Below are 24,315 nucleotides of genomic sequence, written 5' to 3' on the forward strand. Positions count from 1 at the left end.
ACACAAGGTTATGTTACAGCATAAGCTCTGAGCACACAAGGCAAAGTCCACAGAGATGCTCTCAGACTGTCCGCATCTACATACTTGAGCTTGGAGGACATGTCTTCAGCCGGTCCCTTGCGTAGCATGTTGGCATTGGAGCTTATGCTCTGTGTGCGCTGAGGTTTCTCTTCCACCTGTTTTACTGGTGCAGCAGCAGGCCTCTTTGCTGACCGCTTAATCCTTTCCTCGAGCATGCTCATATCCTTCTCAGAAAGCTGTAAAAGAGGCCAAATTCAATTATTAGCATACCCCTCTATTGTAATATGAGAAAATAAAAAACCTGATTAAGTGAAGGACTCAAGCATTAATATCCGTTTTCATATCAAAGCAAACAGAATTGACTATGTTAGGATAAATTTAATTTCAAAACACTATCTACATTTTTAAATCAACTACTGTTGAAACCTGCCTTGTTATATAATAAGAAAACATATGAAAAAAGGGAAGGATACAAAAGGAAAGGCTATTGATAACTACAAATAAAAAGGTCAAAAATTAAATGAAGCGTCCTCATTTTTGCTGTGTGAATAATGGGTAAGAAGCTTCACTTTCGGTCATCTGTAAAATTCTCATCTGCTTTATTTCCTTCACTGGCCTGTAGTGAGGATTTCATTAGATGAATACAAGTAAAACTATGTAGGCACAGTGTAAATATGTGTGATGCTAAGAGGTAACTGGAGTGAAGAACTGAGGTCCAGCCACACCATGACTGGCTCGCAGGAAGTAAGGAGTTGGACACAGCACCTAATATGCCCAGAGACTCTTGCTCTGACAGGTACCAGCATCACATTATACACAAGTGAGTACTTGTTCACCAAAAACTAAGTGCACTTAGAATTTAAATCTCAGACGAGCTCAGATATCTTGATTCAAAAATAGCTCTCAAGTCTAAAAGCAAACTGCTAAGAGTAGAATGCTCAGCAAAGAAAATGATTTCCAATAAAACACAGCCTAACTGTCCTGCAATAATCAGAGACATCCTTCAGGGTTTATCAGGATTCTAGGACACACTGATAGGTTGAGTTTAATAAAAAGTGGTAGAAACTCAGCTAGCGTTGAGATGGCATGAAAACGGACACTGAATTGACCTTGAAGTCAATTCACTACCTGCTGATGATGTTCCGAGAAAAGTCACTTACAGTTCCAATCAGTTTGAACACCTGATCCCCGTGGACATTGTACACGGTGACAATGGTGTTGAGGGCAGCATTGCGCACGGCGTTGTCACGGTCTCCTATGTGAATTGCTATCTCCTTTAAAGCTTTCCCTGGGGTTGGTTGGCAAACATTCATGCCATAGGACTCGACTAGACACCCCAGTTCTTCCAGGCACTCTGCCGGGGGAGAAAAGCTAGGTTAACGAGACTCAATACACATTTGACATAAAGATCTATCTTTACTAGATACATGTCCCTTGGCATAAATTAAGAACTAAAATCTTACTCCGGCTCTGCCTAGAATTTTCCCTTCTTATAAAACACACAAGGAAACAATGGTGTTAAAGCAAGTGCTTCTGGGAGAAAGGGATGTCTGTGAGTCAGATGGCCCCTGTGCACTTGATTTTGTCACCAGGGTGGTACTGAGTGGTGCCCGTATCACCTGATACTGTGGCTCCACCAGTGTGCAACTCATCACTCTCACAGTCCTGATCAGAAGGTTAAAATCAACCACAAAGACACTGGTAACATCTCCTTGTTCATCTATAAACTGTTTCTTTTAGAGGTTGCCGCTGCACAGACTCCCGCCTCAATTTAAATGGTTGCTTCACCTGCTCTCTGTTTTGAGTTTTTGGATTTGGTTCCTTCCATGATGAAGGGGAACATCTTGCTGGCTGGGTAGACAAGGCACATCCGGTTCAGGATGGCACGGACATCTTTACGAATGACATCCTTTGGTTCTCCAACCTAATTAACATAATGATTCAGTGAGGCATATTCTGAATAGCAAAGGTTCTCCCTCCACATGAATCACTAGATCTTAAAAATAACAGGGGCATAGGAATGAGTGGTGGAAGGCATTATTCTAAAATAAATGGAAAAGGGAGAGGGAATAAAAGTATAAGAACTGAGGTCAGCTGGAAACTTGAGCAGTCTTCCAGAGTGAGAAAAGCACATTACCTTGAGGATGAGATAGGGGATGAAGGAAGATGCTTCGTTCTCAGTAAGGTGATACTCCTCTTCACTTAGCAGGGTGAAGAGTAATTTTAAATATTCTAGGGCTTTCATTAGGACGCTCGTATTGGTGTCAAAAAACCGCAGGGTAAGCCACTTCAAGATAAGATCCAGGCAACCGATGACACCCTCTTTTTCACTCTCCAAGTGCTTAAACAAAACAAGACAAAACCCTGACAAGTAAGACTGCATAAAAATTTAAATTCTATTAGGCAAGTATCTCTTACATTTTATTAGAATTCAAAAAGAAAATGATAGATTTTTAAGCCTCCATTTAAGACCTCAAATTATGAACACAAAGTCATTTATTCTATCAAATAATAAGACAACTCCAAAAATAGAGAACATGGTGTATTCCAGTTCCTTCTCGAATGCAAACTTCTGATTATTTCCTAGGTTTCAGTATTCCCACATGGATGAGACACATGCATATTTATCTATTGCAAACTTACATCAACCATGACAGCAAGGGCTTTGTTATGATGCTGAAAGTCTGCGTGAAACATCTCATCTTGTAACCACTTAGCCACACAGCTAGACATCTGAGTCTTTAGTTGCTCAATGTATTCATCCCGAGGAGTAGTAAAATTCCACTTCAGCACCTGAAGAAAAACCAGTGAAAAGGGGCTGTAAGGTGTTCAACTGAAATGAGGTAGAGAATTCTATTTAAAGTAGCTTCAGGAATCAATAGGATATTTTTAAATTCAACAAGATTAATTTGTAATGAAATATGACTGCAAATGTACTCTCAAGCTTTCATATCTCTGGACGCTTAACTCTGAAAATCATCTAGGAATAGAATTTTTGGCAATTCTTACTAGAAAAATCAATGCTCTATTTATTATTGGGTAACTTGGTGGACCCTGTTGGTCTGACTTCAGTAAAAGGAATATTTGAAATATCTGTCAAAATTTTAAATGTACATATCATTCTAGGAGTTTAATATGGACATACTCACAAATGTACATAAAGAACACCATCAAAGATGCTTATGGCAGTATAGTTTATAATAGTGAAAGGCTAGAAGCAACCTAACTGTTTAAAATAGTGGGTTGGGGATAAAGAAAGGTACATATATATGATGTACCAATAAAAAGAATGAATGCGGGGGCCGGCCCGGTGGCTCAGGCTGTTGGAGCTCCATGCTCCTAACTCCGAAGGCTGCTGGTTTGATTTCCACATGGGCCAGTGGGCTCTCAACCACAAGGGTGCTGGTTCAACAACTTGAGTCCCACAAGGAATGGTGGGCTCTGCCCCCTGCAACTAAGATTGAACACGGCACCTTGAGCTGAGCTGCCGCTGAGCTCCGGATGGCTCAGTTGGTTGGAGCACATCCTTTCAACTCCAAGGTTGCCAGTTCGACTCCTGCAAGGGATGGTGGGCTGAGCCCCCTGCAACTAGCAATGGCAACTGGACCTGGAGCTGAGCTGCGCCCTCCACAACTAAGACTGAAAGGACAACAACTTGACTTGGAAAAAAGTCCTGGAAGTACACACTGTTCCCCAATAAAGTCCTGTTCCCCTTCCCCAATAAAATCTTAAAAAAAAAAAAAAAAAAAAAAAAAAAGATTGAATGCACATATGCACACAGATATGGAATTCTCTCTTAAGATAATTTCAAATATTATTAAAAGAAGAAAAATACAGAACAAAAAGTATGGCATGTTCTCATTTGTGCAAAAGAAGGGATATACATTTATACACGTATGATTATACAGGTATGGAATACTACTACTTCTGGAGTGATGCCAACACACACACACAAAATGGTTAATAATAGCCTCCCTATGGAGGGAGACTGGAATAGGAGACATGCTTTTCATGCTACACTCTCCACTTTTTGTACTTCTTTAATGTTTGTAAAAAACAATATATATATATAAAAAATTTTGTTACACTAATAGAACCAAGCAACCTCAAAAGAGAAATGACTGAACTAGCCATATATAGTCACCTTGTACCTTTTAAAGTATCAGGTGCAAGAAGGATTAACAAAGTAGCCTACCACACGTGTTGTTGATAAAAACCAATGAATAATTTCCATTCTTTCATTCTAAAAATTAAAACAACAACAACAAGTTCTATTTCTATTTGGAGGAACAATAGGCAACAGCTCTATTCTACAGTTTATTTTGTAGGAATTAATGCTCCTATAAAGTAGTCTTAGAGAAACAAGAGAAACAATCATTTATAAACAAAAGATTCAGTTAATGATTAGATATTTCACAATGATATGAATTTTAGACAGCAAAATTATTCTTTTTTTTTTTTGTAAATTTTACTGGGGGATATAGGGGAATAGTGTGTTTCTACAGGGCCCATCAGCTCCAAGTCATTGTCCTTCAATCTAGTTGTGGAGGGTGCAGCTCAGCTCCAAGTCTAGTCGCAGTTTTCAATCTTTAGTTGCAGGGGGCGCAGCCCACCATCCCATATGGGCATTGAAAAGGCAACCTTGTTGAGAGCTCACGCTCTAACCAACTGAGCCATCCGGCCACCCCTCCGGAAGCTCAGCGGCAGCTCGTTGTCTTCAATCTAGTTGTGGAAAGTGCAGCTCACTGGCCCATGTGGGAATCGAACCAGCAACCCTGTTGTTCAGAGCTCCCGTTCTAACCAACTGAGCCATCTGGCCACCCAGCAATATTATTCTTGATTATAAAACAAAACAAAACAAACAAGCAAAAAACTCCTGAGGAGTCTTATTCCTTTCTTACCTTCAATCCCTTTTCATCTTTCATTCTTTGCTCCTTTCCATTTGGAACAACAATAAAAACAGGACCGGATTTGTCTTCATCGTCCTTTAAGCTGGTTTTGCTCGGCACTTTCTTTCCTTGTGCACTCTACAGCCACGGTTTGGGAAATACTGGTTAGCAAGGCTACTGCTCCTTGAAAATACGATGTTGCTGCCCAGTAAAGGGTACTACACAAACAGACACCTCTCAACATTATATTCCACATGAAAGAAACAGATGAGCCCCAGAATCTTGCATGTATTATGTATCTGTACAGGTTTTCTAGAAATGTTTTTAATAACATTCTTAAGTAACTGTTGGTTAGTCCTCAGACTGGCATGTAATGTAGTTGATAAAACTCTATTGTCTATCATTGGTCTGGGTCACAGACTATTTTTGTTTATGAGGTAGTTTTCTTTCTTGAAATCTTCAACACTATTTATAGCTTTCCATATTCATGACATTTTGAATGTTATTCGCACATTTTATATCACTTAGTTGAGAAAGCTTTTTTGTTTCTCTCCATATAAAATATATCTCCATCATAGGACTATCACTGGAGACCTTTTGAACCTGTTTCTACAGAAAGTTGCTAAAAGCATTTTAAATACTTAATTACTACAGTAGTTTTTAAAAGTAATCCAAGATTTAGAATCTTTCTATCAGATGGAAAGAAAATAATGAATAGTCAGCATATATATTTAAGGTAATATTTGAATTTCACTAGTTGAACTATTATAATTATAAAAGTAGCAAGAGTCCACTACTCTAGTTGGCCAGAATTTCTTTCTACTTCTAACACTGAAGTCATTCAGTCAAAACAAATATGAAATCATTCATGTTAACGGCTTTGTAAACTGCAAAAGACTGAAAAAAAAAAGTCAAAAATACTTCAAAGCACTTTTGATCAAAATACTAAAATAAACACTTGTTAAATCTGGAATGAGGACAGGAAAAGAACAGCTTCACTGGACAGTTCAGAAGATAATTATCCCTTTAAATTAACTCACTGATTTAAAGGACCCACATGCAGGAAAGGAAAACAAACAATTCTAATATTTAGACCAATGGCCACAGAGCATTCATTCTATAATGAGCATATAATAAATGTACTGGGTAATAAAACAGTTTCTAGTCTGATATTTTTTCATCACTTACACGCAGTTAATGAAATGGTTTTCTTGTTTATATTTACTATTATTGCCTACTTCTGCAATTTTCCTTTTGTAAGTATTAAATAATCAATACTCTAAATACAATGGCAAGTTCTGAATCTTGACATACAAACTGATGAATTGCTGTGATTCAAAAACTTAAATGAAGATACCCACAGGACATTTAAAGTTGAGTATTTGAATATATTTCTTTAAATTGTCCAACTCTGTTTGGATGCTGAACAGATTGGTGATGCATCAAAATAAGTCCCCTTGGTGTGGGGACAGAAGGTATGTCTTCGCAGATGAATCAGAACACCTTCTGATGACTTAGCTGTGCCCAACTTAAAGGAAGTTCATTACCTGATTGATTCTTCTTCCTGAGCTACACATGATTTCTTTCTTTCTTCACTACTACAAATTTTCCCCAAAGATCTGCATGACAGAAATCATGACAGCACCCCTTGAGAGCAGGATATCTCTGTTTTGCGGCCTTATTAAAAAAATGAGCCACAGAAAAATTTAAAGTGTAAATAAATCTTTAAAATGCGATAATATCAAGAGTAATAATGTCCTTTCATACATAATATGATCTTTTCTAGTAGAATGATGCAGTGTATAAAACACACTTAAAGTAATTCTGCATCTAACTATGCAGAGTTAACATACCTTGGCTTTAGAGGAAATTCCTAGAGCTTTGGCCTTTTTTGGATCAGGCTTGGGTTCTACAGTGCCAGAAACAGAATCTTCAACAGGTGCTTTGAGAAAAAAAGCATGTATTATATAAACTCTAATATCATTTTATTGTGGGCAGGTTAAATATATAATAATGAGAAAGCCTACAGTTTTAAACGTACCAATTTATAAAGTGTTTTCAGTTAGATTCTTTTCCTCTCTTAATCCCTCTTTAAGCATAACCTCAAGAAATTAATTCAATATATCTACATCTGCTTTACCAACATTTAAACTGCAGTTTTAAAACTATTTTCTAAATAGCAGTTAACAAAAACCTTTTTGTTATTGATACTTCCTTCAGTGCCTGTTATCTTTGATACTTAGTATTTACTACATAGCAAGATTCCAATAAATGTTACATATACTTTGATACTAGTAACAGTTTTATACACATAAAATTTCTAACTTTAGAGTATCAACAATTTTTATCCCACAAAGCTGAATAGTATTATTTTGTTTAGGCAGTAAATCTAGAACAGAAGTGGTTACGGTTTAGACTTTTATTTCATATGCTGCAATTTTAACATCGGGATAAAGAAATCAAGAATTTTCCCTTCAAGATGATTAGTAAAATATTAGAATGTATCAGTAAACAGCCAAGTGCAGCAAAAGGAGACTCATTTGGAAATAAGTGGAGTTCTATGCTGGTTCACATTCTGGCTGCCTCTCTGGCCTTGGGCAAGTCACTTAACCTTTTAGGTTTCCCTACCTGTTAATAAAGGGGATTAAGCTAGATAGTCCCAATTCTTCCTCTAATTATAATATCCAATAACAGAAAGTAGTTGTGGAAACCTTAAAAATAGGCCGGAACACTCGCTTTCTGGAGTATTTCAATGTGCTACTCCAAAACTCCATTTTGGACTTGGAAACCAAATCAATTGTCTTTGTACCCTCAGCACAGTTCCTGGCAAATGTTTGAGAAAGCAGGGTAAGGATAGATGGAGAGAGGGCTTGGGATCTAAGCCATGAGGAAACGTGGTAAAAAAATGAAGGCTGATTGCTTTTAGAGTTCCCTTGGGCTATTTCCTTCCCCTTTAACCACGTCAAAATAGTTACCTGAGGCAGGCTGGAATTTGGCTGGAGCTGACCCTCCTGCTGGTTTGGAAGTTGTTTTAGCAGGTGCAGCAGGCTTGGCTGGCATATTAGCTTTGGCTTTTTCTAGCATGGCCAATACCTGATCTTTAGAAGTTGGCTAGGGAGACAATACAACAGAAGTGAAAGACCCCATAAATGAGACACACATACTATGCTTCCTAACAGATCTTGAGCTGAAACAAATCCTTGAGCTCCTAGTTTTAAGTACCAATGAAATAAGGGAGGCAGCACCCAGTACAAGAGATGAGACACACATTATGCAGTCACACTAAATTAGCTACCATTCTGGAGGGCCACAATTTTCACTCCTGCAGTCAGCAGGTTCTTTAGAAGTTCTACATTGCTACATATTTTATTTTTGCCCTCACTGGGATTTTAAATTGAAACTCCTAGGAGATAATATGGTCCTCTGCCTGTATAAATTCATGTTCAATATTTTTCCTATGGCTTTCAACAACAGCAGTAGGAGCAACAAGGAGTAGCACCTTTAGTTTCCCTGTAGCCTTGGCCATTTTCTCGTATCCTAAATGCATCATGAAGAATGGCAAGGCATCTTGGGCCTTCTTTCGCACGTCCCCATTGCGATCCTCCAGGCAGGAGTAGAGATGGGGGACACACAGGATAAGGTCTGTGGGCGTGGAACGAAGAGTTGGTAGCTTCTCAGCCAGCCAGCCCAGAAGCTGCCAAAAGAAATAAAGACCGGTTATAAACTGCAAGTGGAAAACTGTTATTATTTATGATCTCAGGCCTAATGATTCCATCAGTACCAAACCCTGACTTAGTTCTTACACTACAACTTTCCAATGTGAAATCAGTAATTTTCTTTGGTTAAGAACTGTGCTATATGTAAATAATATATGCAAAGATGACAATCTTCAAGATAAGGACACAGCTTTTTGGACCATATTTGGGCATTAAATTATAAAGTTTTAACCATTCTTAATGCATTTTAAAGATGAAAAACTTTCACTTGTCTAAATTTTTTTTTTTAAATTCTAGAAACTATTCAGCTAGACAAAACACAAAACATTTATTTGATCAGAAGATGACAAGTTCCACCAGGACTTCTGTTTTCAGCCTTACATTGACAGTTTTGCTCCATACTCCTGAAACAATTCATATCTATATTTATTTTTGAGTTTTATTGAGATGATTATAGATTCACCTGCAGTTATAAGAAATAATACAGAGAGAGCCCATGTACCCTTTACTTAATTTCCTCCAATAAGTAGCACTTTAAAAAACTTATGTATAACAACAGGGATATTGACAGGATATAAACCACTGATCTTACTCAGACTGCCCGGTTTTAGTTATTCTCATTTGTGTACGTGTGTACATTCTATACAATTTTATTCCATATATGTTACTATAACTGCCAGCAGTCAAGATTTTGAATAGTTCCATCGTGAGGATCCCTCGTGTGCCCCTTTTATAATCACACCCATTTCTCTCCTCTTTCCCCCCAACCTTAATCCCTGGTAACCACTACTCTGTTCTCCATTTCTAATATTTTGTCATTTTTTAAAAAAAATTTTATGTATTTTTAAGTGTGTTTTTCCAGGACCCATCAGCTCCAAGTCAAGTAGTTGTTTCAATCTAGTTGTGGAGGGCGCAGCTCACAGTGGCCTATGTGGGGATCGAACTGGCAACCTTGTTGTTAAGAGCACTGCGCTCTAACCAACTGAGTTAACCAGCTGCCCCCTATTTTGTCATTTCAAATGTTTTATATAAATAGAACCACACAGAATGTAACTGTTTGGGATTGGTTTTTGTTACTCAGCATAATTCCTTGGAGATTTATCTAAATTATTACATATATCAATGATTAATTTCTTTTATTGCTAAATGGTATTACACATATGGACATACAACAGTTTAACCATTCATCTGTTGAAGGATCTCTGGGCTGTTACAAGTTTTTTGGCTACTATGAATGAAGCTCTATAAACATAAATTTTTATTTTTCCGGAATAAATGACCAAGATTACAATTACTGGTTCATATAGTAACTACACGTTTAGATTTTTTAAGAAACTGCCAAACTGTTCTCCAGACTGGCTGTACCATTTTACATTCCCACCAGCAGTGTTCACGTTTCTCTACATCCTTGGCAGCATTTGGTGTTTTCACTATTTTTTAATTTAATAATTCTAATAGGTGAGTAGTGATATTTTATTGTAGCTTTATTTAATTTGCATTTCCCTGATGGCTAATAATGTTGAACATCTTTCATAAGCTTGTTTTCCATCTGTATCCTCTTTAGTGAAATGTCTGTTCATGTCTTTTGCCCATTTTTTAATTAGATTTTTTTTACTGTTGAGTTTTTAGAGTTCTTTATATATTCTAGATAATGGTTCTTCATCAGATATAGTTTGCAAGTATTTTCTCCCACTCTGCAGCCTTGTCTTTTCATCTTCATGAAGTCTTTTGCAAAGTTCTTAGTTTTGATGAGTTCCAATTTATCAATTTTTCCTTTGATAAACTGTGGTTTTGATGTCAAGTCTAAGAATTCTTTGCCTGAAGAATGTCTATATCCTGAAGATCTGCTCCTATGTTACCTTTAAAAGTTCTGTATTCAACATTTAAGTCTATGACCCATTTTGAGTTAATTTTTGTATAAGCTGTGAGGTTTATGTTTTGGTCTATGGATGTCCATTGCTCCAGAATCAATTGTTGAAAGGCTATCCTTCCTCCACCGAATTACTTTGGTAACCCTATGAAAAATTAGTTGACTGTATTTGTGCGGGTCTATTTCTGGGTCCCTCTTCAGTTCCAGACCTGGGTCTACCTCCCTCCTCCCACCCCCCAGATCAGTGTTTTGATTGCATTAGCAATATAGTAAGCCTTAATATATGGTAGAGTGATTCTTTCCATTTTCCCCTTCTTTGTCCAGATTGTTTTAGCTAGAATATAAAATTTAGAATAAGCTTGTCTTTATCTATAAAAAAATTTGCTGAATTTTTATAGGAATTACATTAACCCAATATACCAATTTGGCGAGAAATGACATCTCTACTACGTTGTTTTCCAATCCACGAACTTGGCATGTCTCTCCATCTATTTGGGTCTTCCTTAAATTCTTTCATCAGCAGTCTGTAATTTTCAATATGGATATTCTATATTTGTTTTGTTAAATGTATATCTAAGGATTTCATTTTCTTTGGAGTGATTGTAAATGGTATTAATTTTCGTTTTCACATGTTCATTGTACGAGTATTATAAAGAAATGATTGATTTTTGTGTGTTGATTTTGTATCCTGCAATCTTACTGAACTCAATTATTAGTTCTAGGAGTTTATTTGCAGATGGGATTTATTTGCCTTGGGATTTCCTATGCAGACAGTCATGTTTTCTGCAATTACGGATAGTTTAATTTAGTCTTTTTCTAATCTGTATTACTTTCATTTCTTTTTCTTGCCCTGTTGCAGTGACTAGAACTTCTAGTACTATTCTGAATAATAGTGAAAGTGGACATTCCTGCTTTGTTCCTGCTCTTAGGGGGAAAGTATCCAGGCTTTCACCATTAAGTGTGATATTATCCATAGAAGGTTTTGTAGATGTTCTTAATCAAGTTGAGGTAATTCTCTTCTATTATCAACTTGCTGAGAGTTTTGTTTTTTTTTTAATCACGAATAAGTGTTGGATTTTTTCAAATCCTTTGTCAGTTGATATGCTCTCGTAATTTTTCTTGTTTAGCCTGTTGGTATAATGGATTACATTGATGGATTTTTGAATGTTAACTGTATTTTTATATTCTGATTAAAACCTTATTTCACTATTTAAGAGTGCAAGAAATGAAAAAAATTCACAAAAAGGCTAGTCCTTTAACAAGTTTTATTATTTAAAAAAGCACATAAAAGGGGAAAAAAAGATGCAGATGAATACAAAAGCTCCAGGAACTTGATTTCAGTTTATTAACTGGTTTATAATGAAACACATTCTGTCCATGTATGTGTATTTCTTAGGTAGGTCCAAGCCTCTATGTAGGTAAAAGACATCAGTAAAGTACATGATATTTGTAGTACTAACCTCTTGCCTCAGGAAAGGATTTTCCTTTTTGAGTTCTTCGGAAAGGTCTTCTCCCTCCAACCATTCCTTCATGCCAGTCTGTTCTGCCCAAGCATTCACAGTTGCTAAGGCAGCAGCTCGAACATTGTTCTGAATGGAGGAGAGAATTAGCAAAGATAACCAACTAGGGTTTAGAGGAAATAAATAAAAAGTTTGTTACTTTGTGAACATCAACAATGGAGGCTTCTCTAAGGTTCACGTGAACATATCTGTGTTAGGTCTCTGAATGTAAGAGACCTTGACTTAATGTTAGGTCTCTGAACATTAGGTCTCAGAGACCTTGACTCACAGACAGAGCCAAAGACTGCTACAGCCTGGGCTGCAGCATGCCTAAAGGAGACTTGCAACCCCAAAGGGCTGTTGGTTACAGACAGAAACCAACAAAATGTCTGTTGGCCTGCACCTGCAGACAGAGCCAAACTTCTGATAACAGAAAATGCCACAAAACAGCTACTGGCTTGCAGGCAAATTTTCTGTTCAAACAATGCTACCCTGTCAGCACAGCCCCTATAAAACCCTCCTCACCCCCTCCTTTGGGGCTGCAAGTCTCCTTTAGGCATGCAGCCCGGGCTGTAGCAGTCTTGCTCAGTCCAATATACTTTTCTCTCTTACAATAAAAACTTTCTTAATTTGCCTGACCATGTGTGTTCGTTCCTTTACTGGCTGACCTATCAACTTGGAGCCATTTTCTCTGAAACATAAGCTAGTTCTATAGTTGTACTAAAACTCCATATTAAAGTAGAAACACAAAACTCCAAATTATAAAGATCCTGTACTCAGTTAATTGGGCAAAACTGTAACCTAGGCATAAAATATCATGTAAGGGGAACAGATTTTCACGTTTTGTTTCCTGAATCTCTGGGGGCTTTTATGTCCATGGTTATCTGCCAAAGAATGTAATTCTACATGTTAGAGAACTCATAATGGTTAGTCTGAAATTAATAACAACTTAACATAACATTTATGTTTTTGTACTAATTTGCATTCATAGAATGAGAAGGACTTACAGACATGAACAATATTAAACAGCCCAATTCCTCACATTAAATGAATTACACAAAAATAAAGAGACATTCAAATATTCAATCTAGGGCTAAATAGAAGAGGATTGCAACATTCAATGAGACTAATTCAAGGACTGTGAGATTGCCAATATCTTACTGAAGCACTAGAGGATCCTGCTCTGGTAGCCCAGGGAAAAATGGTAGAAAATACATGATCCAAAAATTCATGTATTTATTCTTTATACCAATACTTCATACCAATACTTTTGTATACCAATACTATTCTTTATACCAATACTTTTAACAGCGATGTCATAATCCTAATAGCAACCATTTTTGAGCTCATACTATATGAAACAGGTACAGGTACTTTATGTACAGACGCTTTATTTAATTCTATAAGAATTAAATTTCACAGATAAAGAAAATGATTTGCAAAAGAGAAATAATTTAGCTAAGGGTCACAAAGCTAGTAAGTGATATACCTGGTTACATTAATACTGCCTGGGAGGTAAAATGTTTCCTGTTTTCCTCTTAATGCTCTCTTTTCTACAGAGGTTATAAACTGTGGACATGTACTCTTACATGTAAGAAAAGAGAGCTATTCTTAGCCCGAGTGTGGCCAGCTTCCTCCAGAACGGAGCTGCACGGAAGAGTCAGGTTTACCTTGCTGTCTCCAAGGACGGTGATGATAGGGATGCCTAAGTTCTTCACATGTTGCTTGATGTTTGGGCCCATGGCCACTGCCAACTGCTGGAGGATATTCAACGTCTGCTGCACCTGAGTGGAAAGAGCCAACACTGTGTTCAAATCACGAGCAAGCTGTGTACAGTTTCGTAAGCTTGCTGCTGTGTAGTCAATGCATAGGAGTTACTGGGGAAGTTAAGAGACAGGGAAACCAGCGCTTTATGATGATACTCTAATTAGCTTATGAATAATTTTCAGGTGGTGGCTTCTCCTTTTATCATCAGCTTATAACATTGGACTATTAGAATTTTAGACCAAAGATTATATTGCTTTATAACTTTAAAGTAAGGTAAAGCCAAGTTTAAGAAAATCCTGACATAAAAATCCAAATTTAAAAATTAGAAATTAAGCATGTTTATGTGTACTACAAGCGGTTTTGTATAAACACATTTAATATTCGAATCCTGTAAACAGCAAATCTGAGTTTCATCAAAATTTGATTAATAAACCTGCCATCTACCAACATATCTTAAGGAACACTTAAGAAATTAAAGGAAGCTATTTCTAGTTCAAAGCAAATAAAGTGACCAGTCATTTTTTTTGCTGGTGATGATTACATTGAAAAGGAACCTCCTACAGGGGAAAGAGGGGAGATAAAAAGAACAGGCATTTTCTACGTACCAAGATTTTATTTGAATCATTGAGTCGACCTTTCAAGGCAGTTGGAAGTTCACCTATATGCGGTTGGATAAATTTTGCTTCATTGATAATACCTGCTACTTCATCTAGGCCTTCTTTCCTGATCTTCCAGTTTTTGTCCCCAATCTTAGACACCAACTCTGAAGTGATTTTATCACTGAAAAAACAGAAGACAGAACCCTTAATCCCAGACTTCTAAAAGAATAATGTTGTTACAGAAGTAGCCCTAACTGAGAAAGAGAAGGCAGCATACGAAGAAGTCAGTATAACAAATCAGATAAACCATGGCCAGCAAACCTACCTGATTTCTGTCCTTGGCAAAAGATCCACAACATCATTGCCCCCATCATCTGGCTCGTCTCCATCTTCTTCATCGGCACCACTGGAGCTGTGTTTGGAAATCCCTCTGGTTGGAGCAGGTGGGCTCTGTCCCTGCATCTACACGCAAACAAAGAAATCCACCAGTGAGGTGAGAACTTGATGAGAGCAAACAAGTTAGAGAATGGTGCATGTCAAATTTCCATGTTTCTCTATAATACTTAATATTTGCACAGTACACGTCTCAATTCCTATTTAGATTCTAATTTTGACATTACATGGCAAACGATACTTTTATATAAACCTATTAGAATCCAATTTCTCAGTCATGAAGCTGTCAATCATGAATGCCTGCCAATCATTCTCAATCAGGAATGCCTGCCAAAACTTAGCAATTTCCATTAGAAAGTTTATTCAAGGAGAGTCAAGATTTTTTACTAAAAAAATTTTTAAAAATGTTATATTTAATGTACTTTTTGAATAGGTCATACATTCAAAAAATGTTTGAAATTCTGAAGGCACAAAGGATATAAAGAGGAAACTCCCATCCTCCACCACAGCTACCCTGTTCTCTTAGTCACAGTCATCAATTTCTTATGAAGTCGTCCCAGGGATAATTTATGCATATAAATGCAAATACATACGTATTCTTCATTCCAAAGAGTTAAAAGTTTAAGCTTAACTAACATGCGCTTTCTCAAGCCCACCAATAGATCGTATAATTTGTGAAATCTTTACCTTCTCAAATTCTGCATCTATCTGGGATAGGAGGGCAGGCTTCTCATCCTCAAAGAACATTCGCAAAGAGGGACCAACATACAAGTACATCACACCAAGCAGGGTAATGGCAGAAGTCCTCACAGCCTGGCAGACAGAACAAAAAGTTTTCCAAATCAGAGCAGAACCACAAAGATTGCTGTAATGTTCCCGTATGAGCTGGTATGTACTCACTGGGTTAGTTGCAGCAAGAGCTGTCTTCACATTGCTAATGAAAGCTTTCACATTCAATCTACAAGAAGTAATATTTAGAATTAAAAACAAACGAATCAAATTTATAAAAACAAATCAATCGAATTTATAAAGCCAGGCTCTAGAACTGGCTCCCTGTGGTTATGTCCCTGGAATCTCACCTATTCTCTTTGCACACTCCTTTACAGTGAGCTTTAAATACTATCTATATGCTCATTACTCCTATAACCAGTGTTGACTTCTCTCCTGAACTGCAGATTCAGATACCCACCTGTTTTTGTGACACTTCCATGTGTACATCTAACAAATGCCATCCTACATCTGTCAAAACCAAACTCCTGGTTGTTCACACCCCAACCCCAAACCTGTCCTTCCCGGTCTTCCCTACCTCAGTGAAGAGCCACATCACTCTCCCAGAGGCTCAGGCCATCCTTGACTTGAGTCATCCTTGACTCCTCTCTCTTACGCCCAATATCCTGTTCAGTTCTACTTTCAAAACATATTCTGAGTCATAACACTTCCACCTCTACAAACTACGTCCAAGCCACTATAATTTCTTGACAGGCTTATTCCAATAACCTACTAAGTAGTCTCCCTGCTTCTGCCCTCACTCCTCACTGTCTGTTCCCTGACTACAGTCAACGATCCTATTAGTTTTGTGCTCAAAACAAAACCCTCTCATGGTTTCCAACTTATTCAAAACTCAGAGGCCCTATATGACCTGGACTCCTTTTCTTTCTCTGATCTTATCTCTCACCACTCTCTACTCCTCACTTATTCTTCTCCAGCTACACTCTGAAGAACAATCACTCCTTGCTATTTTTAAATACATCACATGTGTTCCTACCATATGGTTTCTATACTTGCTGTTCTCTTGGTCTAGAATATTCTTCTGCCAGATGGTCACAGCTAGCTCCCCCATGACCTAAAGGTCTCTGCTCAAACGTCATTGTTTCAGGAAGTACTCTTATTCTACCCTAGAGAAAATAGCACCATTCCAACCACTCCAAAGTGATACCACCTGACCCCTTATCCTTTATTTTTATTCTGTTGCTCTTATATCTCCAGATATATTTTTTACTGTTCATTGTCATTTCTTGTTACTCAAATATAAATCCCATGAAAGAAGGAACTTAATCGCGTCCACGATGTATTCCTAAGGCCTAGAATAAATGAATGACTATGACAGGTGCTCATACGTAGTTGTTACATAAATGAATGAATGAAAGATCACCGATGAATTAAAAAAGAGAAAAATGTTCACTTGGCTTTTCTGTTATGCCAAGAGATTAGTTTTACATCAAAAACTATATAATTAAGAAAGGATTATAACAATACCCTCAACTATGGGAGGACACTACAGCTACTACACAATTTTTTGCTTGAATGACACTTGAATGATAACTTCTAGAGTAGTGTTTCTTCATTTGGTAGAACTTAGAACACTGTTTTGTAAGATTATTAAGAGGCATGTTATAAAAAGCAGCATGGCACAGAGAAAGGCAACATACCATAGCAGTTATTTATAATATTCTCTCCTGGAACCAGAATGCCTGTGTTCAAATCTTGGCTTTGCCACTTCCTAGCTGTGACTTGGGCAGATTACTTAAGCTTTCTGTGCCCTAGTTTACTCATCTATAAAATGGAGATAACAATCCCTCACATGGTTTATATGAAGATTAAATCAAATGAATTATTATTTAGAAAGTGCCTGGTATAAACGCTATAAAATTTTATTAAATAAAACAAATGTGTTCAATATGCAAATAAGTTTGAGAAACAGTCGGTTAAATAGAGTTAAACAAGCTTCTCCATTGGCATGGATTGCCTTTAATTCCCCAGTGTACACTACAGGTCTCTAAACATGTGATTAAATGTAGCAATTTCCAAATGTATTTGACTAGAGATCCTTGCAACTGGCTTTTCTGTGGGACAGTTAGTAACACTTGAGGGAAATCAACTTAGAGAATACTAACGTTAGTAGATCCCAAAATGCAGGAGCACAAATCAATACAGATAGTCTTTGACTTATGATGGTTTGACTTACGATTTTTCAACTTTATGATGGCGTAAAAGAGATATGCATTCTACATTACATGAAATATCCAATACTTAATTAAAAAACAGGCTTTGTGTTAGACGATTTTGCCCAACTGTAGGCTAATGTAAGGGCTCTGAGCATGTTTAACATAGTCTAGACTAAGCTATGATGTGCAGGTTAGGTGTATTAAAGGCATTTTCAAAGTATGATATTTTCAACTTACAGTGGGTTTATCAGGATGTAACCCCGTCATAAGCCAAAGAGCATCTGTATAAACTTCTGAGGAACAAACGTTGTTTTATATAAATTATGTAACCCAGCTCTGGCTTCTCGGAAATAAGCAGAGATAGCTATAACAAATATAATCACCAGTTAGAGACTGGCAAAACATTTAAGTATTTTGTACTGGATTTCTTTCTTACTTACCCAGAAAAACCAAATTCTTTTATTGCATTTGACAGCCAATTCAGAGTTTCTGATTGATTCTTGGGATTCTTCTGTGAGAAAGCCATTGACATAACCTGTAGCAGTAGGGAGAAAAAATGGATCTGTTTTCTCTCACAGAAATGAAGCATGACATTAAGTCAGAAGTAGAGTAAGCCTGGTTTTCCTGATACTAAAACAATTTCAGGAATGCCTTTACGAATGAAATCTTTAACTTACACAAGAAAATGAGGTAAATGACAGTAGTATCAAAAGCCTTCTGGACTGTTTACAGCTTTTTATTAGTGATCACTTTGGATTATAATGTCTTAAGAGAAAATTATTCCCATCTTTTATAGAATATTCTTGACTAAGATAAACTTTAATTAGCAGGCAACAGTGTGTTATTAACGGTAAAAACAAAAACACAGTATCAAAAATGGCTTTACTTGAGAAGAACTAAAGCTTAATTAGTAACCTTATATTAAAATTTGGGGAAAAACTCAGAAAACTTGGGGGAAGAAGCTCTGTGTCACGAACCTGTTCAGCTGTCCATGGCAACATACAAGCTTCGGCTATTGCTGTCATAGCTTCTTTTGCATTGTTCCCGCATTTCACATCTCCAATCTTGTCTACAAGGCCATCCAAGACAATCTGAGCTGAAGTTTTTGAAAAATGTCCCTTCTGGGCAATCAAAGCCACTATGTGAAGCTTCATCTGCATCACCTGAGTGAGGATAGTTATCACCGAGATACGAGTAAGCCAAAGACATTTGTTTATGTACTTATTTTTCTAGTAGCCTGAAGATGTAACACAGGTAAGGACAGATGAGAACATAACCAAACTAAAACCAGAATTTTAAACAAAGAAGCAAAATAACTTTTATCTTTTAACTGTTACCGATTAAAGTAGCTAAGTGACAGCTAAGAGAGAAAAAAACCAAACCACTCAATGTTTTAAAATATTAACAGTGTTACCACATGGGAGAAGTATATGAATTGAAAAATATAATTTCTATATTCTCTTCCTCATTTGACTATTATCATATAGCACTGAATACAGATCTTGAAATACATAATAAATGACCATTCTAACTATGTAACTCCGAGTTCCTACTAGAGTTGCCCACAAAAAACTATAACCCTCACACATACACACACAACGGAATTTGAGAGATTTAAAGAACCTGTAGATTTTTAAGTGGAAAAATGAAAGAAGCTGTGGGAAACCATTTAAAGATGTTAATGCAATGATGGCAGATATATGGGACTTGGGACCCCTTTGCCCATAAATCTTTCCCTTTGTCCCTGTTTGAATATTTTAATAACAAATGTTGGTGAGGATGTAGAGAAACTGGAACTCTCTTGCATTGCTGGTGGGAATATAAAATGGGGCACAACTTTGCAGAACAGTGCGGCAGTCCCTCAAAAAGGTTAAACATAAAGTTACCATATGACCCAGGAATTCAACTTGTAGGTATATATACTCAAGAGAATTAAAAACATGTTCACAAAAACTTGTACACAAATGTGCATTGCAGCGTTAGTCACGATAGCCAAAAAGTAGAAACAATGCAAATGCTCATCAACTTAGGACGGGGAAATAGAATGTTGTACATCCATACAATGGAATATTATTTAGCAATAAAAATAAATGCAGAGTTGATATATGCTACAATATGGATGAACAGTGAAAACACTATGTTAAGTAAAGGAAGACACAACAAAAGGTCACATATTGTATCATTCCATTTATATGAAATGTCCAGAAGTAATCCACAGAAACAGAACACAGATTAATAGGTGCCAGAGAATGGGAGGATGGGGACTTGGGGAAGAATAGACAGTGACTGCTGATGGGTATGGGGTTTCTTTTTGGGGTGATGAAAATATCCTAAAATTATACAGTGGGAGGAGTTGCAGAACTATGTGAATATACTAAAAACCGCTGCATTGTATACTTTCAAACAGTGAGTTTTACACTCTCAATAAAGTTGTTATACAGGATATATATGTATCCATGAGGTGTGATAAAAAAAATACAGTGAATGTTTAAATTGAAAAAATTTATTACAGTAAAAGACACATCACCATTAATCCCCCTCAAAATACTCCCTCTTGCTTCAAATAAAGATAGTACATCTCTAATTTAAAAATACCTGAAAATTAGTTTCTTTCCATCCAGGTTTTTTGGCCAGCATCCTCACTAACGCCTGGCATGGCATATCAGTTCGGTCCATTAGTTCAACAGCCTTGAAGTAAAACAGGAGAATAAGAGTTAAGGGGTAATGAGTAGTCCCAAGGGAACAGTATATATCAAAATCAAATAAGGTGGTTGCCTCTGAAGAAGGGAGGAAAATAGAAATGAAGAGTGTTATAGAGAAAGCTTATATAATTCTGTTATAATGCTTTATTTCTTAAGTTGGATGTTTGGTGTATGGTCCTTATATCAATACAATTGAAACTCCCCCCCCCCCATTTTAGAAATTCACAAATAATTTACTCCAAGGAAAGTAATAGTAACACAGTTTTCATTTGCCTAATGTGTGGCAGAAATTGCTTCATATTTTGACTTACTTGATTTTCCTAAAAACACAGCAAAGTAGGGTAGGTTAAAAGTGGTTAAAAGTATTCAGTTTCAAAGATGCACAAGCTCAGGTCTAAACCCGACACATGGCAGATGCAGGACTGGAAGCCAGGATTCCTGCCTCAGTCCCAGTGTTCTTCCAGTTTCTCCACACCCCTCCTCCTTAGAATCACAGAGTACATGCCAAAATGAACTACCATGCTCCTTTTCTGCAACATAGATTGTTGAGAGGAGCTTCTCATACCCAGTGACAATGTCTGTTCTTCCGCGAACCAGGACGACAAAGAGAGAAACAGAAATGGATGAGGGGTGGTTTAAGTGGAGAGATCTGTTTGCCTAATAATATTAATGAACAAATACCACAATATTAAAATTCATCTAAACCTTATAATTCAGAATGAAGCTAATTTTCTTGAGTAAGTACTAAGTTATGAGCTTATAGAAACCATAGGAAGAAGATGCTGAAAGACAAATACTAACACGGCAAAAAACCCAAAAATATCCACCTCATCTTTAGTTGACACCCTGAAACGTGTTCACTGATTATAAAACACAGCAACCAGGACAAGTCCTTCACTTGTCAATTTCATCACTTCTATATCATGAATTTTCTTTCACACTTAACTCATCCTTATGTACCTACTTTTTGGAACTCTTCCATACAAGCAAGCCTTTCCTTCCAGTTACTGCTGTCTAGAAGCTGTATACAGGTAGCAGGAAGCACAGCTGAAGCTTTTTCTTCACATACTTCTAGCTGTAAGATACAAAAACATTAAAATTAAAAATTGCTTAAGGAAACAGATGGTAAGAACGTAAAAATATCCCAGCGAAAGCTGTAAGAACAATCCTGTAGGTACATTATAGTATCTGAGGCTTCTATTTTATTACCATAAAGGAGTTTATCTAAGGCACAGTTTCAAGAAGCTAAAAAGTATCAATCAACTATATATTGTAGAACTCAGCAAAGAAACAACTCAAATCTTCTCATAATGACTTTTCATGGTTTCATGAGCTTGAGGCATACTGTATAATACTGACCGAGAGCTCAGGCTCCACTATTTCTTTGGTCTCCAGTCCTTTCTTGTTCTTGGTTCCAGCACTCCCTGGGCCTCCTGGTGCAGTTGGTTTCCCCTTCTTAGGTGGCCCGCCAGCCTAAAAACAATTACAAAGAATATTATACCACTTCAGGATTTAGAACAGTGGTTCTTAAACTTTTGTGGCCCAGAGACTTCTTGAAAATTTGACTAAAATGGGGGATCACTGTAACTATGTATGGTGACAGATTAACTAGATTTATTGTGATCATTTTGCAATATATACAAATACTGATTCATTAAGTTGTACACATGGAACTAATACAATGTTATATGTCAAGTGTACCTCAATAAAAAATGTTTTTTAAATGAGGGATCACTCAATCAATAACAACAACAAAAACCACAACATATTTTTGGTGTTCACAGTATTTAGCAGTTTCAAAGGCAGACAGACCTTCTGAAGACCATTTATAGGGGACTCTGTAGATCCCATTTTAAGAACCTCTAACTCAGAATGAGCTAATGAGATAAATGAAATAAAAATGATGGACTGGAATTATATTACATTTACAGATTAATTTGAGAATTAACATTTGATACTTCGGACTCTCCTATAATAGTAAAGGACAATTTCTAAGCTACAACATTTACTTACTACTTAATCACAAGGTTCCCCAGTTACAGAAGAATGAGTGTTCTAGTTATGTTGAAGATTGGCCGTCTCACTGAATCTTTATTATTGTTTTAGTAATTTTTCAGTTGACTTGCTTGGCTTTACCAAGTATATAATTATATAATCTACAGAAATGCTAATTTTGCCTTTTCCTTCCTTTCCTCATATTAACACCTCTTACTTTATTTTTTTGTCTGATTGCAGAGCATTATTAAACAATAATGGTACCAGCAGGCATTTTTTTCCTTTACTTCTCACTTTAATAGGAATACTTTTAGTATTTCATTATTATTAAGCATGATGTTGACTTTTGGTTTGCTGTGTCTACTGCTATTGGTTGCTCTCTCCATATATATTTAGTCACGTCAAAGTATTCATTTCTATGTGGTTAAAAATTTTTATCAAGAAGATATGTTGAAATTTATTATATTCCTTTCTAGTGTCTGAAATTAGATTTCTTGTCATCTATAAATTTAGTGAATTTTCTAATATTAACATCAAACCATCCTTGCAATCCTGGAATAAACTTCAGTTGGTCACACTTTTTACTGTACTCATTGGATTCTATCTGTGAATATTCTATTTAAATATCTTGATTTAAATGTATTTCACCCCAGTATTGAAAGGTCATAAGAAAATAGCAGTTTATCACAAGGTACACAGCCAATGGCAGTAACATTAATATGGCAACACACATCACTGTTTACATCATTCCCTCTACCTATTTTTGGATACTTGTTAAGCAATGCCCCAAAGCTAAAAAGAAAATATAAAATGCCAGAGGACCAAATTAGTCTTCAACAGCCATACCTATTCTGAAACCAATGTTATTTTGAACATATTCTAAGCTTTAAAGGTACAGTTAAAAACTAAGATACTGGTTTTGAATTAAATGGAAACCTCTAATACTTGATGGTTTATGTCAGCAGTATGATTTTGTTGGTTCATATTAATAACCCCATAATGAGAGATTTAATTGTTTTCTAATTCTAAAAATGGAAAATTTTATACCCTTTCATTAACTAGAACACTTCTTCTGGATCCCGTCCTATAATAGCACTCTCTGTATAGAGGTACCTCAATTAATAAATCTACTTTTCTTCTTTTTTTACCAGACATATATGTTTATTGGCTTAGTAGGTTTACTGGCTGATACTGTCCTACTTATCTTTTCAAAAGTGGAATTGAAGCAGATTGCAACCCATATATATGTATGTATTTTTTCAAAAAAAGAATTCCTCATAAGAGAAAGCCAGCTAGCATGCAAGGGTTCACTCAGCAAGGTAAGAAAAGGTCTCAAGGTATTGTGCCCAGGTCATTTTTCAGAGGCAGGAGCTTGTGAGAAAGGACCAAATAGCTGCCAACACTCTATAATAGAATGCTGAAGAAACAGCATAATATGTAAGAATGTACACAAACTCTGTAGCTAGAGAAACTTGGGTTTGAGTCCCAGTTCTACACCTTTAGTCATTCAACAAATTATATGCTAAATTCCTGCTACGTGCCAGAGCCTCTCTATGCATGAGGGATCAAGCAGTGACAAGATCTCATCCTTTAACATTTACAGTATGGTATGGAGAGACAGGGTAAACAAACAAGGGAATGATAAAAATATCAGCGTGAACTGTAAAATTGTAAGAGCCTGTGCAGGACATTTAACCTTGCTGAGCCTCAGTTTCCTTTTCTGGAAACACAGGGATCACAAAACACTATCTCAAGGGTTGATTACATGAAATTATGTAGGTAAAATGCTCTATGAAGTGATGCTCACTCAACTATCAGTTCTTTTCCCCTAATTCCACACTGGGGTTCAGGGTGGGGAAAGAGAATCAAACTTTTTGCATATGCAATAGGTAAGTTCATGCTTAAGAGAGTCCATAGGA

General features: G+C 36.6%; 1 protein-coding gene and 1 non-coding gene across 6 annotated transcripts in view; both read right to left on the reverse strand.

Annotated features, from left to right (window-relative positions):
- Positions 1–24,315, reverse strand: part of CKAP5 (cytoskeleton associated protein 5) — an 87,283-nt gene that overhangs the window by 16,036 nt on the left and 46,932 nt on the right. For all 5 annotated transcript variants that reach the window (XM_019743673.2, XM_019743671.2, XM_019743669.2 and 2 more), the window contains exons 14-33: positions 21,761–21,874; positions 21,366–21,476; positions 20,295–20,387; positions 18,677–18,862; positions 18,140–18,234; positions 15,655–15,712; positions 15,442–15,567; positions 14,687–14,823; positions 14,368–14,542; positions 13,666–13,779; positions 11,957–12,085; positions 8,410–8,604; positions 7,886–8,021; positions 6,764–6,852; positions 4,923–5,048; positions 2,665–2,814; positions 2,159–2,362; positions 1,810–1,945; positions 1,182–1,375; positions 85–257 (exon numbers count right to left, since the gene is read on the reverse strand). In XM_019743673.2, the coding sequence (XP_019599232.2) occupies positions 85–257; positions 1,182–1,375; positions 1,810–1,945; positions 2,159–2,362; positions 2,665–2,814; positions 4,923–5,048; positions 6,764–6,852; positions 7,886–8,021; positions 8,410–8,604; positions 11,957–12,085; positions 13,666–13,779; positions 14,368–14,542; positions 14,687–14,823; positions 15,442–15,567; positions 15,655–15,712; positions 18,140–18,234; positions 18,677–18,862; positions 20,295–20,387; positions 21,366–21,476; positions 21,761–21,874 (2,741 nt within the window). The remainder of the gene's footprint in view (positions 1–84; positions 258–1,181; positions 1,376–1,809; positions 1,946–2,158; positions 2,363–2,664; positions 2,815–4,922; positions 5,049–6,763; positions 6,853–7,885; positions 8,022–8,409; positions 8,605–11,956; positions 12,086–13,665; positions 13,780–14,367; positions 14,543–14,686; positions 14,824–15,441; positions 15,568–15,654; positions 15,713–18,139; positions 18,235–18,676; positions 18,863–20,294; positions 20,388–21,365; positions 21,477–21,760; positions 21,875–24,315) is intronic.
- LOC141572587 (small nucleolar RNA SNORD67) lies at positions 1,573–1,683 on the reverse strand. The gene has a single exon (XR_012497910.1). It is a non-coding gene; the product is annotated as a small nucleolar RNA SNORD67 (small nucleolar RNA).

The sequence above is a fragment of the Rhinolophus sinicus genome, linkage group LG06 (genome assembly GCF_036562045.2).
Source record: "Rhinolophus sinicus isolate RSC01 linkage group LG06, ASM3656204v1, whole genome shotgun sequence".
NCBI lineage: Eukaryota > Metazoa > Chordata > Mammalia > Chiroptera > Rhinolophidae > Rhinolophus > Rhinolophus sinicus.